Genomic DNA, 18,052 nt, shown 5'->3' with positions numbered 1-18,052 from the left:
TACACTTGCACAAAGAAAATCTCTGAAATAGCATTGCATAATCTATATTCTGCTGTCAATTTGAGCAACAAATTTTAGGAGCATGTGAAGCTATTCCATTGCTTCATATCTTTTGATGAAAATCTCCCATTGAGCTAACTAGCAAAAATTAATACTGTGAACTTCACTCACAAAAGAACAGGTAAAAGACAGAAAATGCGGGAAAAAAAAGAAAAACAGGGACCGAAACTTATATCTAAATCATAATACATCAAAAGTTGCGTCTTGGCCTTTGTTCAGCAACGTTAACTCTAATTGCCCTCCCTTCCAGACTCTGCAAAACCAAATAGATTCCCACATTATCAATCTGAAGTTGTAAATAGCTGTTAAGTAAAATGCGCAGAGTAACTTACCCGTCCATCAAGAGCAGCAATAGCGTCATTCAACTCAGTCTCAGTAGACATGGTTACAAAGCCAAAACCACGTGAGCGACCAGTATCCCTGTCATAAACTACTCGAGCATCCACCACCTTTCCGTGTTCACTAAAAACTTGCTCCAACTGAGCATTATCGACATCCCAAGGCAGGTTACCTACATAGATTCTGTTAGATTGTTCAAACACACGAGCAGTACGTTCTGGCCTTGATCCTCTAGGAGCAGCTTTGTTTACAGTCAAGGACCTTCCATTTATATCCTGTTCAGATCCAAACCAAAGTAACAAACACCGTTAGACAAAATCACATTAAATCGTCCAAAACATCTAAATCATCTGCAGTCAACAAAAGAAATCTTGTTTCCAAACTGTTCATAATAAGGTAGACCGAAGAGGCATTATATGCTATGCAAATTTAATGAAGGTTTAACAAAACAAAGTATTATCAGAAGAATTAGCACTTAAGCAGCCACTATGTCAATAGATAAACAGGCATTGACATTTTGATGTTATTAGCAACTCCTGTAATAAGTTAACCATGATTAAGCGACATTTTCACTGCATACAAAAACTACTTCAACTTTCAAAACATAAGACTTTCAACTGGTAAATAGCTATCAATGAACTCTTCTAAGACAATTTACTCACTACCGAAAGACGGGATACTATTTCTTCCTTCTCATCTATTCCTGTATCTAGAATGCTTTAGTTAGCTGGTGCCATTGTAACTCTAAACCTATTTACTTTCTTCCTTCACATAAAGATAAACGCATCAAAACAAGAAAGTATCTGAAGCAAAGCACATGCTCTTTCTCTTTCATTTCCTTTCTGCCAATTCTACAAGTTCTAAAATGTCAATCAGCCAATGTAACATAAAAAAGCTTACATAACGGTTGAACATCTCGACAGCCTTATCCGCTTCCTCAACAGTACTCATGCTCACAAATCCAAATCCACGGCTAGTATCAGTTTCCCTGTTGTAAATAACCTATGCAACAAAAACATTCCAACACATCAAAAACAACCACACATGAAACAAAAACATAATCACAAGAACCAACGAGAAACACATTTAAATTATACCTCAGCAACCTCAACAGTACCAGCCTGTTCAAACAACATAGCCAATTTCTGACTATCAACATCATAAGGCAAATTCCCCACAAAAATCTTAGCTTCCTCAGGAGGTTCCTCAAACGCCTCCTCATCAGGCTCAGACCCTTCATCCTCCTCAGCAGCAGCAGCAGCAGCAGCAGAAACCCCCTCTCCTTCAGATTCCCAGTCAGAAACAGTACCCTCTTCAGTCTCACTCTCCTGAGTCTCCCACTTCTCTTCAACAGTAACAGAGCCCTCGTTCTCCTCACCCTGCTGAGCCCAGTCCGAGGTCTGGGCCACCAAGGGAAGAAAAGAAGAGAACTTGGTCTTGGGTTTTAGAGAGAGAAGTGAAAGGGAGGAGTGGGATAAGTGGAGTTTAATGGCTCTGGGTGGGGTTAAAAGAGAGAGAGCTGGTGGCTTAGAGGTGAAGAGGGAAGGGAGGGATATGAGGCAGGAGTCTGCCATTGATAAGGGCTTGAAGGTGGGTGTGGCAGACATGGATTTTGTTTGGAGGGTGGAGAGGAGGGGTTTAGAAGAGGAGGGTTTGAGGATAAGGCTTGGGCAGGAGTAGTTAAAGAGATAGAGAGGAAGGAGACAGAGACGGGTATAATGTTATGAAGTAGTAAGATCTATGCTATGCTACACTACATCTTCTTCGCGGATGGTCCGAAATGGCCTGCAATTTTCAGCCTTTTATCTTTGAATGGGTTATGGGCTTTTATTTTCGGATTATTTAGGGGCCTTCATTTCCCTTGACAATGCTCCATTTTTTTTGGGATTATATCCAAAAATGTATTTATAAAATTTAGGCTTAATAGCGTAAAAAAACACAAATTTTAGCGTATTTTGCAAATTTAACATAAATTTTGAATTTTGGCAAATTAATACACAAACTTTTAATTTTTTGCAATTTTAACACCGATCAATTTTCTTTCAAAAAAATAAAGAAAAATGCTGATGTGTACACCGGAATAACCACTGTTCCGCCGTCCACATCAGCTTTTTTTTTTTCACGGAAAACTGATTTGTGTTAAAATTGTAAAAAATTAAAAGTTTGTGTATTAATTTGTCAAAATTAAAAGTTTGTGTATTAATTTGTCAAAATTAAAAGTTTATGTTAAATTTGCAAAACACGCTAAAATTTGCAATTTTTTATGTCATTAAGCCTAATATTTAACCTCCAAACTCAACACGATTCAATATTTACTGTTTTCTCCAGTTTCAAATGGTTTATAAAAAACAAAATTTGAACTATTTCTTGAATAGGTTTCAAACGGTTTCAAACTGAATCTAAAAACATAATTAGCAACCGTTTTAAGAAATTGTTTTTAAACAGTTTCAAACGGTTACTAAAAGGACATTTTATTTCCATTTTAAATACAGTTTTTAATACAGAGTATTTTATAAATTTACAGAGTTAAAAAATTTAGTAAAAAAAAGTAAACAAAAATCAAAAAAAGAGTACATATGAACTTTTTCATAGGTCAGGGTATAAATGAAAAAATGTTACAAGGTGGGTTTTTTTTTAAGTAATTAGGCCTTATTTTTAAAATATAAATATTTTTTTATTTACTTACTTTAATCGAACAAAGGATCACTTTCACCCCCCGAACTTGCGTCAAAATATCAAAAAAGTACAAAGCTGGAAAAAAGGGATCACTTATGCCCTGAATTTGTGTAAAACGGGTCAAAAATCCCCTCTCGACTCTCACCCAAGAGAGTGTAATACACTCTCCGGTTTTGCATAGTGATTTTATTGCCTAAGGTGGTTTTTGATAGAAAAAAATTTAAAATGATCTTAATTTTTTTTAAACATTATAAATTAAGACCTAATAATTAAAAAAGTACAATTTAATCCCTATTATTCTAAAATCTAAAATAACAAATTAACCCTCTAATTTTTAATATATAACAAATTCATTCCCAAATTTTAAAATCTGAATTAGCTAATTAACCCCCAAAATTAAAATATCAACAAATTAACCCTAACTTTTTAATATACACAAAAAAAGTTATTGTTTTTTATTTTAAAAATACAGACCCGCGGGTCTATTCTTCCAAACCCGTGGGTCACAGATCCTCAAGCTGAGGATAACAGATCCTCAAGCTGAGGATCTGTTCTTGAAACTCCTCCTCGCCGGAATGGGAAAAAAATGAAAAAAAAATTGACAAGAAATGAAAAAGACCCCTGAATTAATTAGGGATTGATTAGATTTTAATTGTAATTAATTAGGATTTAATTTAGATTAATTAGAATAAAAAATATTAATTAAAAACCCACTCTCCAATTAAGGTGCCACATCAGCATAAGGGGCTTTTTGAGCCGGTTTTGACAAGTTCAGGGTAAAAGTAATCCGGTTTTCCAGTTTTGAACTTTTTGGATATTTTGACGGAAGTTTATGGGTGAAAGTGATCCTTTATTCTACTTTGAACTATTTAATTTTATTAAATTGATTGAATCAAATAAACAGTGCAAAGGTCACCATACCAATTGAGTTACCTGTTCTATTTTAAAACATTGATAGAATTATGACTAAACAGATTCATGAAAAATGTGGCAAGAATCTGCATTTTGGTATTGTAGGTGTAAGCACAAACCATTCCCCAATAACATACGTAAACACCTCAAGAACTTATGTACGTGACTTGCCATTTTAAACATCTTCCACGTACGTTCTTCACATGCACTTCCTAAAATCTCCTATAAATAAATAAACACATTCTCATATTTACTTCCACCATCAACTGAAAATGGCAAAGCTCATACCTACAGTAGCTCTCATCAGCATTCTCCTAATCGTCATAGCCGACGCATCTTCCGGCCGCAGAACCATCATCACCACCGTCGAGATCGACGAAACCAACCCAACAGGAAGAGAAGGGCAATGCCGTGAGGAAGTCGAGAGACAGGACTTAAACTCCTGCGTGCAGTATATGAGACAATTAAAGTCAGGGAAATCCGAAGAAAAACAGCAGCTCCAGCAGTGCTGCAGTCGACTGAAGCAAGTGCGAGATGAATGCCAATGTCCGGCGGTTGAGTCTGCTTATCAGGAAATGCGGGGAGAGGTGATGAGACATCAATGGCCGAGAGTGATTACTGGGGTCAGAGGCCTTCCGTCTACTTGTGGGCTGAGCGAAGAGGACTGTGACATCGAATCTTAATCTGAATGGTTAAGTTATAAATAAATAAATGAAGTAGCTAGGACCATTCACCATAAGCTTATGGTTCTTCTGTGACTGATTTGTGCGTGATCTTGTAAAACTATGCACGTCAAAGTATGTTTTGTAGTGTATAATGGGAATACTGTGAAGAAATGAATTATGTCTTTTCTGTGTATTGTTTTTTTAGTTTTTAGTAGTTAACACATACTGCCCAGAAACGTACATAACAGTAACAGTCCTGATTTCATCCTCCACTAGGACCAGTATCTTCTAAGAAAAACAAATTTGTCTCTTAGATTTCTCATCTTTCATGATCTTTGTTCAAATTTCGTTGTATTAATTTCAAATTCTTATCTCGTGCAAAATGAAAAGTTAGTTCAAATTTGGCCAAATTTTAAATAACAAAGTGACTTTAGGTCAATGAGTTAATTTTTTCTATTTAATAGGTTTTGTATTCTTGAATTTTTATTTATTTGGTCTTACATGTGTTTTCCGGTAAATATAGTGCACATTTTATTTTTGGATAATTTTTTTATTAAAAAGTAAAAACTAGTATTTTGAAGAAAAAAAAATACATAAATGATCTCAAGGTGGATTTAGCCTTCAAATTTTGTATCATATGCAGTATTAGACTCTGAGGACTATTGACGGTGTATAAGTTTGAAGCATTTCAAAAGCTTTATTTCTATTAGGCCTAATTACTTAAAAAAAAATCCCACTTTATAATATTTTTTCGTTTATACCCTGACCTAGGAAAAAGTTCATTTGTACCCTTTTTTTAATTTTTCGTTTTCAACTGTATCCTAAAATTTTGTTTTTTGACAATTTAATTAATTAAAGGATGAAAACATTAAAAATACTTAAATAGAATGGTTATATCGTCTTTTTTCTATTTGAAAAAATACAAATAAGTCCTTCAACTTTAAAAATATTTAAATAAATCCAAAAAATTAATTATATTTAAATTTTTTATTAAAAAACTAAATAAATTAAAAAATATTTCCGAGAAACCACCATACTCTTTTAATTTATACACCGCTACGAATTTTTTTACAAAAAAAATAATTTTTTTTTATTTTTTTTCGGATCCCTCGAAAGGAGGAGCAAACCTAGAAGGAGCACTCATCTGCTCCTCCTTCACATGAAGGAGGAGCATATCTGTGCTCCTCCTTTACATGGATCGCTTCTCCTTCCATGTCAAGAAGGAGCAGATCGCTCCTCCTTGACAGAAGGAGGAGCATATCTGTGCTCCTCCGGCGGACATAAAATCTGTTTTTTTTAAAAAAAATTATATAATATTACGGTTTTATATTTAAAAGTTATTCATAGTTAATATAAATTAAATAATTATTATAAGTTTAACTTTGTAAAGAAGAAGGTAGTTTTGTACTATTAATAACATTAAAGTCTAATTAGAATATAGTTTAAAAAATGAAGGACTATTTTAAACTTTATTTAAATAAAAAAAGTTCAATTTAGTGCTTTAAGGTAGAGTTGAAAATGAAAAATCAAATAAAGGGTACAAATGAATTTTTTTCTAGGTCAAGGTATAAACGAAAAAATGTTATAAGATGGGGTGTTTTTAAGTAATTAGGCCTTTACGTAATGAATGTAGTTTGCTAGTTGAAAGCATTTAAGAACAGCAATTTGTTGCTGGACTTGTTAATGGCAGGCATTTTGAAAAAAAAGCTGCCCGGTGAGAACTCAAGTGGCTATGCTTTTTTCTGGATTAAAGATTATTCATATTTGTTTTCTAGACCAAATTGCGTATTAGTACCCCTTTAAATCCATTTCTAACATTTTGATCCACTGAATCAAGCTGTGGATTGAGTACAAACCGAATCAAAAATATAAAAAAATGATCATATTTTTGTTCTGTTTCTGCACATGCCTAATTGACTAGACTAAATGCAAATACTGAACAACACCAACAAAATCACAGAAGCAGTTGCAACATCAACAATGGATATTAAGGTATTGCACCCACCCACTGATGAGCAAAAATACAAATACTTTGTAGCTAAACAAATGTGTTGTAATCAGTTTTATTTACAAAGCACAAAATCAGGTCAGTTTTGTTATCTTAAAGAGATTAGCTACAACACAAAACAAAAGTAAGCAAAGCGCCACTAATTTTACCTCTTTAAGTCTTCAAGATAAATGCAACTAGATGAGTTCAATAGAGCTTTATTCTGGTGTCAATGGCGCTCCGGCAGATGGGACATAACTGTAGATCTTGTCCGCATTCACAGCATGTCTGCAGTATAAAAATGATCAACATAAAATATTTTACTCCCAAATCCAATTGGGAAACACAAGAATCTATTACCTGATGTCCGCAACCAAATGCCATATCCTTCGCGTTGGTAAGGCAAATAGGACAAAGCTGTTGGAAACACACCAAGGATAACCTTTTAAACATTCTATTCATCAACAACGTATAATGAGAAAGGCAAGAAGTGGCGAATGGCGTGAATTACTTGATTATCAGAGGTAGAACTTGCAGGAGGAGCTGTGCCAGCTGCCTGTGCATTACGTCTACCGGAATTAGGTGGACTGGAGCGAAAACTGCTTGCGCGTGAAGGTTTTGAGTTGCTAAATGAAGCTGTACTATACTGAGGAGGTGGAAGGGGAACCCTGTCTATAGCCTTCCCTTTAGAACTGAGAAAAAAAAAATTAGCGAGAGAGAGAGAGAGATATATCCTTGCCACTGCTATTGACAAGTTAAATCATTACCCCAAAATATTGAGCTCAAGTGTTGCTTTATACTGAGAAGGTATTTCCATTAAGGCTGAAAGGGCAAATTCTGCTTCTTTTCTGGATCGATCCATGTTTTTTGACATTATTTCCGTAAAATTTACAAACTATAAAGATTCAAACTTAAGTTAGAATTATCAAATGATGAAACATCGGTACTCGCGAAGAAAAGATGAAATCCACTTGCCTGGAAATTATCAAATGCACGAGCAGGGATGTTGTCGTCAAATTCTCTCATCATGTCCCATGGTCCATCACCAACTCCAACTAATATTATTGAAAGGGGATACTCACTGCAAAAAAGAAACATTAGAAATTGTTCTTAGAGAGAAAATATTAATTCTAAAACAAATCTAAGCACCTTACCTTGCTTTCACAATTGCTTCAACAGTTCTCCTCTCTTGCGGACTTAGTTGTCCATGCTCAGTATCAATACTTCTGGTTACCTATAACAACCAATGATTGGTTCAACCATTACTTTTATCTTTCCATCAGTAATGAATTTTGGAATGAAATTTACTAGTGCACACTGTATAAGGTTAACCATGGCGTTAATTTATCATGATTCGATCAAAATATCATGGTTTCAGTATATGACATAAGTACGGTATGAGATGCATGAAACTATCAAATTATAATAAGGTCAAACCATTACACATTAAAAACAATTATGTGAATTATGATCAAACACAGACCGGGAAGAAAGTACCTGTCCATCTGCTATAATAACTAAAACATGGTACTGTCCACCACTTTGCTCAACAATAGTCATGGCCATCTCAATGACAGGAGCAAATGATGTTGGCCCTACAATCCAGTGAAAAATCAATTAGCAGATAAGCAACCGAGAAAAAAGAAACAAGTGAGAGAACGAGTGGTTCAAATTGGAACCTGCAAGTCGTAGATGAGGGACCAATTCTCTGTATCGACTTAACACTTCCTCAAATCCATTACAAAAACTCTCATCCGGATTAAAACTGAAAACTTCTTGATCATGTGTCGATGCTGCCAGTTAAAATAAAATACTTTATGTGTATTCGGGAATAAAAAGTTTATAAATGGCACTGCACATGTTTGGGTAAATACCATCCCCAAATCCATAACAAGGAATTAAGTTATCCTCATCAAATGAAGAGAGTGTTTTTCCAATGATAGATATTGCCTGTTCATATGGATTCTGATCATATCCGATGTGATGTAGACTTCTTCGATTAAATGACTTTGCACCTAATAATATTTAATCAGGTTAAGCAAGTTTTGTAATACCTTGAAAAATATGAGTTTTAAAACCTGAGATAAGGACAGACCTGTCCACTCGTTACTCTTTGTGAAATCAATACCCATAATGAGATTTGAAGACTCCAAACCTGCGCGCGCAAGGGCATCAGTAACCTGCAAGGACAGATTGAGTGTCAACTCAAGCAGAAGGAAATCACTCTCAACTGTTCCACAATACTTATTTTAATCAACAGTAATAATATAGTCTAATCCACCAGAAAAGCATTAAAAAATTAAAACATCATAATGCTTCCAAGTAAAAAAATGGAGCAAATCCTCAAGTTAACGACTTATCAAACAATTGGCCCCACTTTGCTCCTCTGCAACTATACCATTGCTGAGTAGAAAGCATAATGAATGGTCAACATTGTTTATTCAAGAAGTCTTGATTAACTAAAGATTGAATGTCACATAAGATCTTATATCATTCTTAAAGAATCTATAAGTTGATAGGCAAATTGATTACTTAACATATTCTTAAATTGGAAGAAGCACATTTCTTAGGGTGCTTGGCTTTTAAGCACCCTAGTTATCTAATGAGCACCTTGGGAGCACCACTTCATTTTAAATCCTGAGGTTACGTGGCATAAATAACAATCATAACGTGCTTCATTTCTATTATATATGGAAAGGACAAAAAAATGGACTTGTAACTTTTGCAGTGAAATTGACGGAAACATTTAGCCAACAGCGAGAAACCCCACTACAGTATGGGTGTGGTGTATCCTTCTCTTGGTCAGGATGCCTGAGAGTTTCTGCTCATTGGTATGAGGAACCAAAGTATACAGCTTGTCTATTATGATTCTCTACTAGAAATCAAATTCCAGTTAGCTTCTCATGCACATATCCCTGAGTCTTCGACTGATCTGTAACTAACTAGCGCCTAAAAATCCTAAAATTCCTTAGCCTGAGAGCTTAAAGTAACTAACAGAAAAAAGAAATGTTTCTATTACAACTTTCAGTGGTTCATTAACTCACCTGCTCCAGACTATTGTAGTTATCATCTATCTTCGAAAATTTCCTGTCCATCCTCCTCCCAGAATCTGGAGCTTGACCACCATAGCCTTGAGGTACAGGTGCACATTGTTGGTATGGCATATATTCTTGATTTGGTTGACCATATGGCGGCTGTGGATAGTTCCATGAATACGGGGCAGAAGCCTGTCGTGGACTTCCTTGTTTTGAAAATATTCCGCCCATCAATTTCACAATTAAACTCTGAAACGTAAATATAATTGTACATCAATTGGAATCATATTCAACACAGTGATAACCCAAGTCAACTATGTGAAATTACATTCTTTACCAACACATTATATCTCCAAAAACAAAAACACAAATAAAGAAATGATTCGATGAAGTAACATTTATCAATTTCCCTTTCAATATTCCGCATCATATCATATGAAGAATATATACAATGCCATATAATGCATAAATCGAGTAGCCATGTGGAATCAAAGTTCAAATATAACTTCATGATTCTAAAAGCTAAAATGATACAAGAACTTACATACAAGGAAATCAAACAGTTCAAGAACATGACAAACATTTTGTCAATTCTTTTTTGACAATGACTCAAAGTTAATCGTTGTTTGAATGTGGAACCGTAATATTAACAAAAAAAAAGCTTACCCTAATAAAGACCTGTTCAATATAACTAGGTCAATCTGTGAAACTATAAAAAAATTGTCCAATGCGGTCCATTCCATCAGCAAGACTTTCTAAAGTCAATGAAACAAAGCAAAATCTTAACCTTAAAATCTAATTCCAACATATAAAGACTTAACCAGAAAATGTATCATACTTGTACAGTGAATTCCATTTAAACATATAAATTGCAAGCATAAAATTACAGTCTACAGTGTACATTCAACTTGAACTACCTCTTATCTAAAGCAAAATTTTATGTACATTTCTAGTCATCAAAATCCAAATTCAAATTGAGCCCACGTCAAGATTGTCTCCAAATAATGGAAATGATAATTATAAACTATAAGTTCAAACAAAAATACAACAGTCAGTAATTTTACAGAGAGAAAAAAAGAATACCTTATGAACAAGAAGAAGTGGATTTCTTTAACATTGTGACAACAAAATTCAGCGGGCGGAGAAGACAAAGAGTAACAGAGCAGATAGTGATTAGTGAGTGAGGTTGGGAAATAAAGTGAATGTTTTTTTTTTTGTTTTGTTAAAGTTTTTTGAAAAAGAAATTTAAAAGTTGAGTAATGGATATGGCAACCTTCAATTCTATGGGTGGTTCTTTTTTTTTTTTTTTTGCCAAATTCTATGGGTGGTTCTTGGAAGTTTCTTTATTGAAGATTTGAGAGAAAAGCAGAGTAAAAGGTCAACCCGGTCCTTCAATTTATAATTCAGAATTAAATTATTCCACCTTGAAACTTTTTAATCAATTAACTACAATACTTTTCATGGGACCGAAATGATCCAAATTTAAAGAATTAATGATATTATTATATTTTTAAAATTTAAATGTAAATAGATAAATTGGCAAAATAACAATGATACGATATTTTTTTAATCAACATAATAATATGATATTATGATTAATGCATGTTTATTGTTAATTTATATTTTTATTATGTGTTGCTACAGGTTCGCATTATTATTAGTTTGGGTGCTTTTTATGAATTCAAAAGTTTAATTTAAATCTATAACTTTATTTTTATTTCTCTTTTTATATGTTTTATATGTATTTTCTCATCAAATTTGAAGAATTAAGCATGATTAAAAATAGGGTTAATCCCAATAAAGTATCAAACTTTTACAGGTTTTGTTTGTTATACCAAATCTTTCAAAATCGGCTAATTTATCCATTTTGAGATATTTAAAACTATTTCTAGTCATTCGTGATCAAATCAAAAAAAATTAGTCCATTGTAAGATAAAATGAATGAATGCATTTTTTTACAGCCTTATAAGGAAAAACAATAACACTATGACCCTCTCTACGTCAATTATTAAAATATAATTAAGAAATCCAACATTAATTTTATTTAGGCTAATGAGCTCAAAAACTATCCACTTTTCAATATTGTTTTTTCAATAGCACTCCCACCTTGTAAAACCGTCAATTTTACCCTATTTTGAATTTTTACGTTTCAATAGCATCTTAAATTAAAAAGATTAGACGATTTTATTACTGTAAAGATGAAAATATTCAAATCAATTTAATTCAAGGATCGTATCATTGTTTTTTTCTTGTACAAATTCAAACAAATCATTCAACTTAAAAAATTCAAATAAATTTTATATAAATATTTTATATAAATATTTAATTAAATATATAATTTATTTATTTTTATTAAAAATTAAGTAAACTAAAAACTGTAACTCGCACCTGCACTCGGCTGCACTGCTCCTCACAAGAGGAAGAGCAGATCTACTCCTTGTTTGAGAGCAGATCTACTCCCAAACGAGGAACATATCGTTGTGCTCCTTGTTTGGGAGCAGATCTGCTCCTCAAACGAAAGAGACGAAGAACATTATTTTTCATCAAGAAAAGTTGTTCTCGGTACTGATTTAATAATAAAATTTTCTTCATTTACAACATACTACGTCAATTTGGTTCAAGTAATAACTTGAATTAAGACTCATCCTATTTATAAAGTCAAATTAGCAACTAATATAAGAGTGATACATATAACATGAACATTATACATTGATTGATTTCGCTATCGATATCAGGCGTATAGAATACATCTATATTTGTTTTTTGATTTAATCATTATAGGCTACTGACGTTTGTTTATGATATCAGGTTTAAGACCAATAAAATTCAAAGTTTTGTGAAATTTTGATTGATACATTTGAAAATAGTAAATCTTCAAGTCATTTTAGTTTCAATAAGTTCAAGATGTTTTTGAAATTTGTATGGTTCTCTTCAAATACCTCTTTGAAAACAAGTTCAGTTTGAACTTAAAATGGAAAAAGTGGGGCAAAACGATAATCACAGTTTATTGAAGAGTTCAAGTTAAGATGGATATTGTTGGAATATGCTTAGAATCCCTATTTGTATTAGGAATTTATTAGCATTTGGCAGAAGAATAACTTTATTATTTTTGATAATTAGGAAGTATAATTCAATTAGCATTAATACTCCTAATACAATATAAATTATTTGTTTTCTATAAATATACTACCTCATTCATCTTTTAGAATATACAAAATTTTATTAAATATTGATATAAATAAGAGGAAAAGGCGTGTGTGTGTGACATGAAAAATATAAGTTAATAACTTTTTTGGGTTACTTTTTGTAAAAAATTAAACACTTTATGTGTTTTTTTTCTAAGGGCATGTTTATTAGAGATATTCTCTATTTGGCGATTCTCCACCGATTTTATATTCCTTTTGATGATTAATAGATGGCTCGATTTTTTCGCTCGTGTATGTAGGCTTTAATGCCAAATCACATAAATATCTTGTATTATATATTTATTTTACTATATTGCTATTTGTTGATCAAATTCATAATTAAATACTTAGCAAATGGTTTCGATTCCGCCGTGCATACCAATCCGATTACGAACCAGTCACAGTAATTGTTACTAAAAATTCAATAATCGGTATTAATGTTATAACATTTTGTACCTTGCAACAAGAAGGTTTTAATTTGTTGAATAACAAATGTGATGAAAATTTCACATTGGGACATTACTATAATAATTAAAATTTCGATTTATTTAATAATGAATATATGTGTGTGTAATTATGTTGCCGGAATATATATACATATTTTTATTGTGAATAAAGAACTGAATTGTCTCTCCAGAACTCCAAGGAGTGGCAAAACCATCGAACCGGGAGGAAGCCTGCCATTACAAGGATGATCCTGCCACCTGAAAATCCGATGAGCAACATATACCAGAATTCCTAGAGCAAAAACACCCATAATAATCCATATTTTCACTAATTAAAATAAGAAATTCAAACACAAGGATAGGATAGAATTAAGTGACCCTGAAGAGACCGAGAGTTCTAGTGATTATATTATATACACAATAAACCAGAATTGTAAGTAACTCCATTAATAAAGTATGCCAATTGCCAAGCAGTGACATAATTTTATTTCTAATATGTAAATAATAAGACTCAAACCCGATAGCTCTAATTAATTATCTATTTTAAAGGAATAGTCCATTTTCAGATGCTTAAACTATACCTGGTTTGTTAATCCGGTCCGTAAATTATTTTTTGTCCTTATCTGTTCTTTCAATTTAGTGAAAAATTATTTTCGAGTCCTTAATTGACAAAAACGACGCCATTAGGTAACAAATTGCATTTCCAAAAATAACGAAACAACATCATTTTTATTATTCAGGGATTTGAAAATGATTTTTCGCTAAGGTGAAGGACCAGAAAAAGATAAAAAATAGTTTAAGAACCGAATGAATAAAATAGGTATAGTTTAAGGACCTAAAAATAGGCTCTTTTTATTTTAAATTGTGCTGATTAGTTGAGTTGCTTTTTAAAATACCAAAGTAAATAATAAAAGAAACTATTGGAAGCAACCCTTCACTCTCTATATGTCAACGATCCAACTCTGTTTTTAAAGAATTCAATATCTAATTGTTAGGGCTGCAAGTTAGTAAATGTCTCTTTTATGTACGTAATTTAGAGACACATCCTATAATACCCATGAGAAGTAGATTAAATAATACTTTCATTAAAGTTTAAAAAATAATTAATCATAGTTAAATTATTAAAATATTCTTAAATATGTTTTAAAATTCTAAAATGAATCATAGTGGGTTCATGATTTAAACAATCAAAACCACTATATTTAAGGCTTAATACATAGTTTGACCCCTGAACTTGTACCCTTTTACCCATCTAACCTCTAAACTTAACGTCTCACCTATCGAACCTCTGAACTTGTTAAATAATCCGATTTAACCCCTAAACTTGATAAATACGTAAATATTGAACCCCTCCGTGCCACCTGTCACTTGAAACATTCTAGAAGAAATTGTGTACGGAGGGGTTCAATGTTTACGTTTTTATCAAGTTCAGGGGTCAAATCGGATTATTTAACAAGTTCAGAGGTTCGATAGGTGAGACGTTAAGTTTAGAGGTTAGATGGGTAAAAGGGTACAAGTTCAGGGGTCAAACTATGTATTTAGTTACTTCACTTCTAACCCTCTAAGTTGCTCTATTTTATTCTAGGACACCTATTAACTATATGTGTTTTCTTATGGCTTAAAATATAATTTAACCTTTTAAAAAGTTAAATTAGCAAAAAAATAAAATTTAAATATGCGATTGGAAAAAAAATTACAATTTAGAAGTGTTACTTAATAAGGTGGTATAATTAGGTTAAATTATATATTAAGCTTTGGTTAGACCTCGAGTTGGGTAGGATTGAGTTAAAGTTATTTTAAATTTTTAAAACTGAAATTAAATGGTAATAAAATTTAAAAAAGTATCAATTTTTCATTTATAAAGCAAAAAAATTAAAAGTTTTTAATAATTACTTGATTAAATTTGTAATTTGTGATCAAGTACTTCCGTCTTTTACACCTAACTAGCTCAAAAACTATTCGATGCAATGCCTGAACCAAACTCAAAAGAATCCATAAAGGAATAGAAAGAAAATGATTTCGATTGGAAACCTTAACTAGACATAGAGAGATTTTCATAGGTGAACATTAGAAGAAAAATAAGATTTTTCTTTTATATTTTCCAACTTACACATGCATGCACAGTTGTATTGCTTACAAAATACAAAAAAAAAGGTTGCTTGTCCTTACAACATGGAATAACTATTTATTTATGAAACATAACCTTTAATTATCTCAAATGACACTGACATAATTATTTCATATGACACTCAAATCACCCATTAATTTCTTGTACCCTTCAATGCATAATTCACTTTCTTTCTTGATTTTATAGCCTCATCATTTCACTTCTTGCTTCTCTGATAGCTTAATGAAATGTCCATTACCAAATTTTAATATCGGAGTTCTAGCAATGTCTCCCGTCTTCACAGTGCTGTATTTGTATTTGGTCACGAAAACATGGAGAAACACTGCAAGAAACACTTTGGTGAAATCTGCTCCGCTGCATGGTCTCATTCCCCGACCGAATGGGATAAAAGTTTTGGACAGTTCATCTGATCCCAAATCCTGCTTGTCAATTAAGGATTAATTAAATTCCTGATTAGCCTCATTGTTGTCGAATTAATTTTAATTTAATTAAACTCGAAGTTAATATAATACCTTCCATCGCCATGGATTGAAAGCAGTGGGATCTTTATAATTATTTGGGTTCAAGTGACTAGAAGCAGGAACTATCATGATTGTCCAGCCTTTTGGAATCGTATATCCTTTAAATTTACAATTATTTCATCAGATCCTGAGGTAATAAGAAAATCTGAAATTTTGAAAATTTATAGAAAATAAAAACATGATTACCGTTTATATAAATATCGGCCAATGTTCTTCTTAACATTGCTACCGAACCACTCATCCGAAGTGCTTCATTAATAACCTGCATTTGTCATTACGATCAAATCAGCAAAGAAAACCCGAAAAGTGGCAAGTAATACTTATTAGCTGAAGTTGGCTTACATTCATTGTAAAAGTCATGGATTTATATTCCTTCCATGTCACACCGGTTTCTTTATCTTCTCTGTTTCGGATGATCTCTTCGTGCTCTTTCTGGTAGGATTTTTGATTCCGGAATAAATACTTAAAAGAAAAATTATGAATTAAAGACATTTAAGATGAAATTACTGAGTTTCAAGTTATACCAGTAATTCTTGCATGACTAGAGGATGTTCAGACAATAGTCTAATGGCCAAAGTTAATGTTGTCGGAACTGTCTCAGACGTAGCAAGTAGAAGTACAAAGATAAGATAACTAACAAGATCAACCGTAAATAAGTTATCAGCTTCCATTTGTTGTATCAGACTATCAAGTAAATCCCGTTTACTTGTTTCAGGAAAAGCTCTTCGCTTCTCCAGTGATTCCTTTATTATCTTCACTATATTGTTCTTATTCTGAAAATAAAATCAACAAATCGGCTCGGAGTTAATCAAAAATTAAATTTCGACATTAATTTCTACTGAAATTCTGAAGTTACCTCCATACACTTGTGAAAGGCTGTTCCTGGAATGTTTACAGGAAAAGAAAGTAACCCTTCTGCAAAGCTTGCAAATGTTCTGCTTAGATTGTCTCCACTTTTGTCCGTATCGTAGCTAAATAACAACTTTGCAGTAAAATCCAATATCACCTGAAAACAACAGAGTTACTGTAATTTGATCTATATCGTCAAAATAACTTAAGTTATATCCTACGTACACTGCAACAAGAATGTTTTAAGTCAATAGAGTCCTGCTTCGACCACGCTTGCAAGTAATCGTCCACCACGTCTTCCAATTGAGGAAGAATGTGTTCTTTAAGTCTTTCAGGACCGAAATGCTCAGTAATCAATCTCTTGAAAGTCTTATAGATATGTCCGAAACTAATACCGTCTTTAAAAGAACCATTTTGTCCGACAAGCTCAGACAAAGTATCCATATACCATAATTCTACCAACTTCCCTTCTTGTTGGAGAATAAAATGATTGAAATCATCGTCTGATGATACGACTACTGGTCGTCCCGCCAAGCTTGTTTTAAATATTGATCCGTATCTGCAATCATACAAAAATACACATCACCATAAGATCTCGAGTCGAATTTCAGTCCGAACCAATGAAATTTAAAATATAACTTTTGTATAAGCTTACTTTTTGATTCTGCTCTTCACAAAATGAGGCATGTCCAGCGACTTGCTAGGAATAAAGAACTGAATAGTTTCTCCGATGAGCGGCAGCCCCATGGAACCAGGAGGAAGTCTTCCATTACAAGGGGGATTCCGCCACCTGAAAATCCAATGAGCAACGTATGATACTGTTACTGCAAATGCAAATACAAAGATACTCATGAGCCACATCTTAATTAAACACAATGGAAATGGTGGTGGGTTATGAATAATGAGAATTGTGCAATTTATTTATACACAGGAATTGAATCAAGTGGTTCTAATGTTATTATTATTAAATGTGTTAGGGATTTCTTAAATCTGAAAGGATATTTAAATCTTCTAGTATTCAAATAAATTTTAATAAAATATACCAACTATCCTTTAAAAATAAATTATCCCCTCAGTTCATCAAGTTGAATTATAATTAATTTAAAGAATACAAATTATATTGGTTTTGTCCCATTCTAATTGGCAAGAATATTTACGTACACTTGAAGGATCTTTACTTTATAATAACAATGCAAATAAGTACGTTCATGAATAAATTAATTATATAGCCTAGAAACAGAAAATGTTC

At 32.6% G+C, this 18,052-nt stretch overlaps 4 protein-coding genes across 5 annotated transcripts; 1 reads left to right on the top strand and 3 right to left on the bottom strand.

Moving 5' to 3' along the window:
* Positions 1-12: 12 nt before the first annotated feature.
* On the bottom strand, positions 13-2,145 carry LOC126671178 (28 kDa ribonucleoprotein, chloroplastic-like). Its single transcript, XM_050364907.2, has 4 exons — positions 1,497-2,145; positions 1,300-1,401; positions 393-674; positions 13-313 (listed from the first exon to the last, which is right to left on the bottom strand). The coding sequence occupies exons 1-4, from the start codon at positions 2,004-2,006 to the stop codon at positions 251-253; spliced, it is 957 nt and encodes a 318-aa protein (XP_050220864.1). The 5' UTR covers positions 2,007-2,145; the 3' UTR covers positions 13-250.
* Positions 2,146-4,242: 2,097 nt separating this feature from the next.
* LOC126674647 (2S seed storage albumin protein-like) lies at positions 4,243-4,928 on the top strand. The gene has a single exon (XM_050369129.2). The coding sequence runs from the start codon at positions 4,260-4,262 to the stop codon at positions 4,668-4,670; it is 411 nt and encodes a 136-aa protein (XP_050225086.1). The 5' UTR covers positions 4,243-4,259; the 3' UTR covers positions 4,671-4,928.
* A 1,690-nt stretch (positions 4,929-6,618) lies between these two features.
* LOC126674886 (E3 ubiquitin-protein ligase RGLG2-like) lies at positions 6,619-10,952 on the bottom strand. 2 transcript variants are annotated; one of them, XM_050369413.2, is made up of 12 exons: positions 10,758-10,952; positions 9,684-9,923; positions 8,735-8,819; positions 8,514-8,654; positions 8,319-8,432; positions 8,137-8,234; positions 7,794-7,873; positions 7,615-7,720; positions 7,407-7,534; positions 7,151-7,331; positions 7,000-7,056; positions 6,619-6,927 (listed from the first exon to the last, which is right to left on the bottom strand). In XM_050369413.2, the coding sequence occupies exons 2-12, from the start codon at positions 9,903-9,905 to the stop codon at positions 6,847-6,849; spliced, it is 1,293 nt and encodes a 430-aa protein (XP_050225370.1). In that variant the 5' UTR covers positions 9,906-9,923; positions 10,758-10,952; the 3' UTR covers positions 6,619-6,846. The 2 variants fall into 2 exon arrangements, with proteins under 2 accessions (XP_050225370.1, XP_050225369.1); XM_050369412.2 differs by lacking the exon at positions 10,758-10,952 and adding an exon at positions 10,219-10,272.
* A 4,420-nt stretch (positions 10,953-15,372) lies between these two features.
* LOC126671650 (cytochrome P450 87A3-like) lies at positions 15,373-17,754 on the bottom strand. The gene is made up of 8 exons (XM_050365435.2): positions 17,459-17,754; positions 17,029-17,362; positions 16,811-16,960; positions 16,479-16,727; positions 16,297-16,386; positions 16,141-16,216; positions 15,946-16,052; positions 15,373-15,852 (listed from the first exon to the last, which is right to left on the bottom strand). Exons 1-8 carry the CDS (start codon positions 17,662-17,664, stop codon positions 15,625-15,627), a joined length of 1,440 nt encoding a protein of 479 aa, XP_050221392.1. The 5' UTR covers positions 17,665-17,754; the 3' UTR covers positions 15,373-15,624.
* Between the last annotated feature and the right edge of the window lie 298 nt (positions 17,755-18,052).

Source organism: Mercurialis annua, linkage group LG3 (assembly GCF_937616625.2).
Source record: "Mercurialis annua linkage group LG3, ddMerAnnu1.2, whole genome shotgun sequence".
NCBI lineage: Eukaryota > Viridiplantae > Streptophyta > Magnoliopsida > Malpighiales > Euphorbiaceae > Mercurialis > Mercurialis annua.
This window is presented reverse-complemented; position numbering and strand designations above follow the sequence as displayed.

Excerpts from the sequence above, each read along its gene's own strand:
- LOC126671650 (XM_050365435.2), bottom strand. The coding sequence starts at position 17,664 with ATGTGGCTCATGAGTATCTTTGTATTTGCATTTGCAGTAACAGTATCA. Across the intron at positions 16,961-17,028 it reads TAAAACATTCTTGTTGCAGT|GTGATATTGGATTTTACTGC; the intron begins GTACGTAGGATA and ends TGTTGTTTTCAG. Across the intron at positions 15,853-15,945 it reads TCAATCCATGGCGATGGAAG|GATTTGGGATCAGATGAACT; the intron begins GTATTATATTAA and ends ATTGACAAGCAG.
- LOC126674647 (XM_050369129.2), top strand. The coding sequence starts at position 4,260 with ATGGCAAAGCTCATACCTACAGTAGCTCTCATCAGCATTCTCCTAATC.
- LOC126671178 (XM_050364907.2), bottom strand. The coding sequence starts at position 2,006 with ATGTCTGCCACACCCACCTTCAAGCCCTTATCAATGGCAGACTCCTGC. Across the intron at positions 1,402-1,496 it reads GTACTGTTGAGGTTGCTGAG|GTTATTTACAACAGGGAAAC; the intron begins GTATAATTTAAA and ends TTTGTTGCATAG. Across the intron at positions 675-1,299 it reads TCGAGATGTTCAACCGTTAT|GATATAAATGGAAGGTCCTT; the intron begins GTAAGCTTTTTT and ends GGATCTGAACAG.
- LOC126674886 (XM_050369412.2), bottom strand. The coding sequence starts at position 10,257 with ATGTTTGTCATGTTCTTGAACTGTTTGATTTCCTTGTAT. Across the intron at positions 9,924-10,218 it reads ACTGTTTGATTTCCTTGTAT|AGTTTAATTGTGAAATTGAT; the intron begins GTAAGTTCTTGT and ends TTTACGTTTCAG. Across the intron at positions 8,655-8,734 it reads AAAGAGTAACGAGTGGACAG|GTGCAAAGTCATTTAATCGA; the intron begins GTCTGTCCTTAT and ends AAATATTATTAG.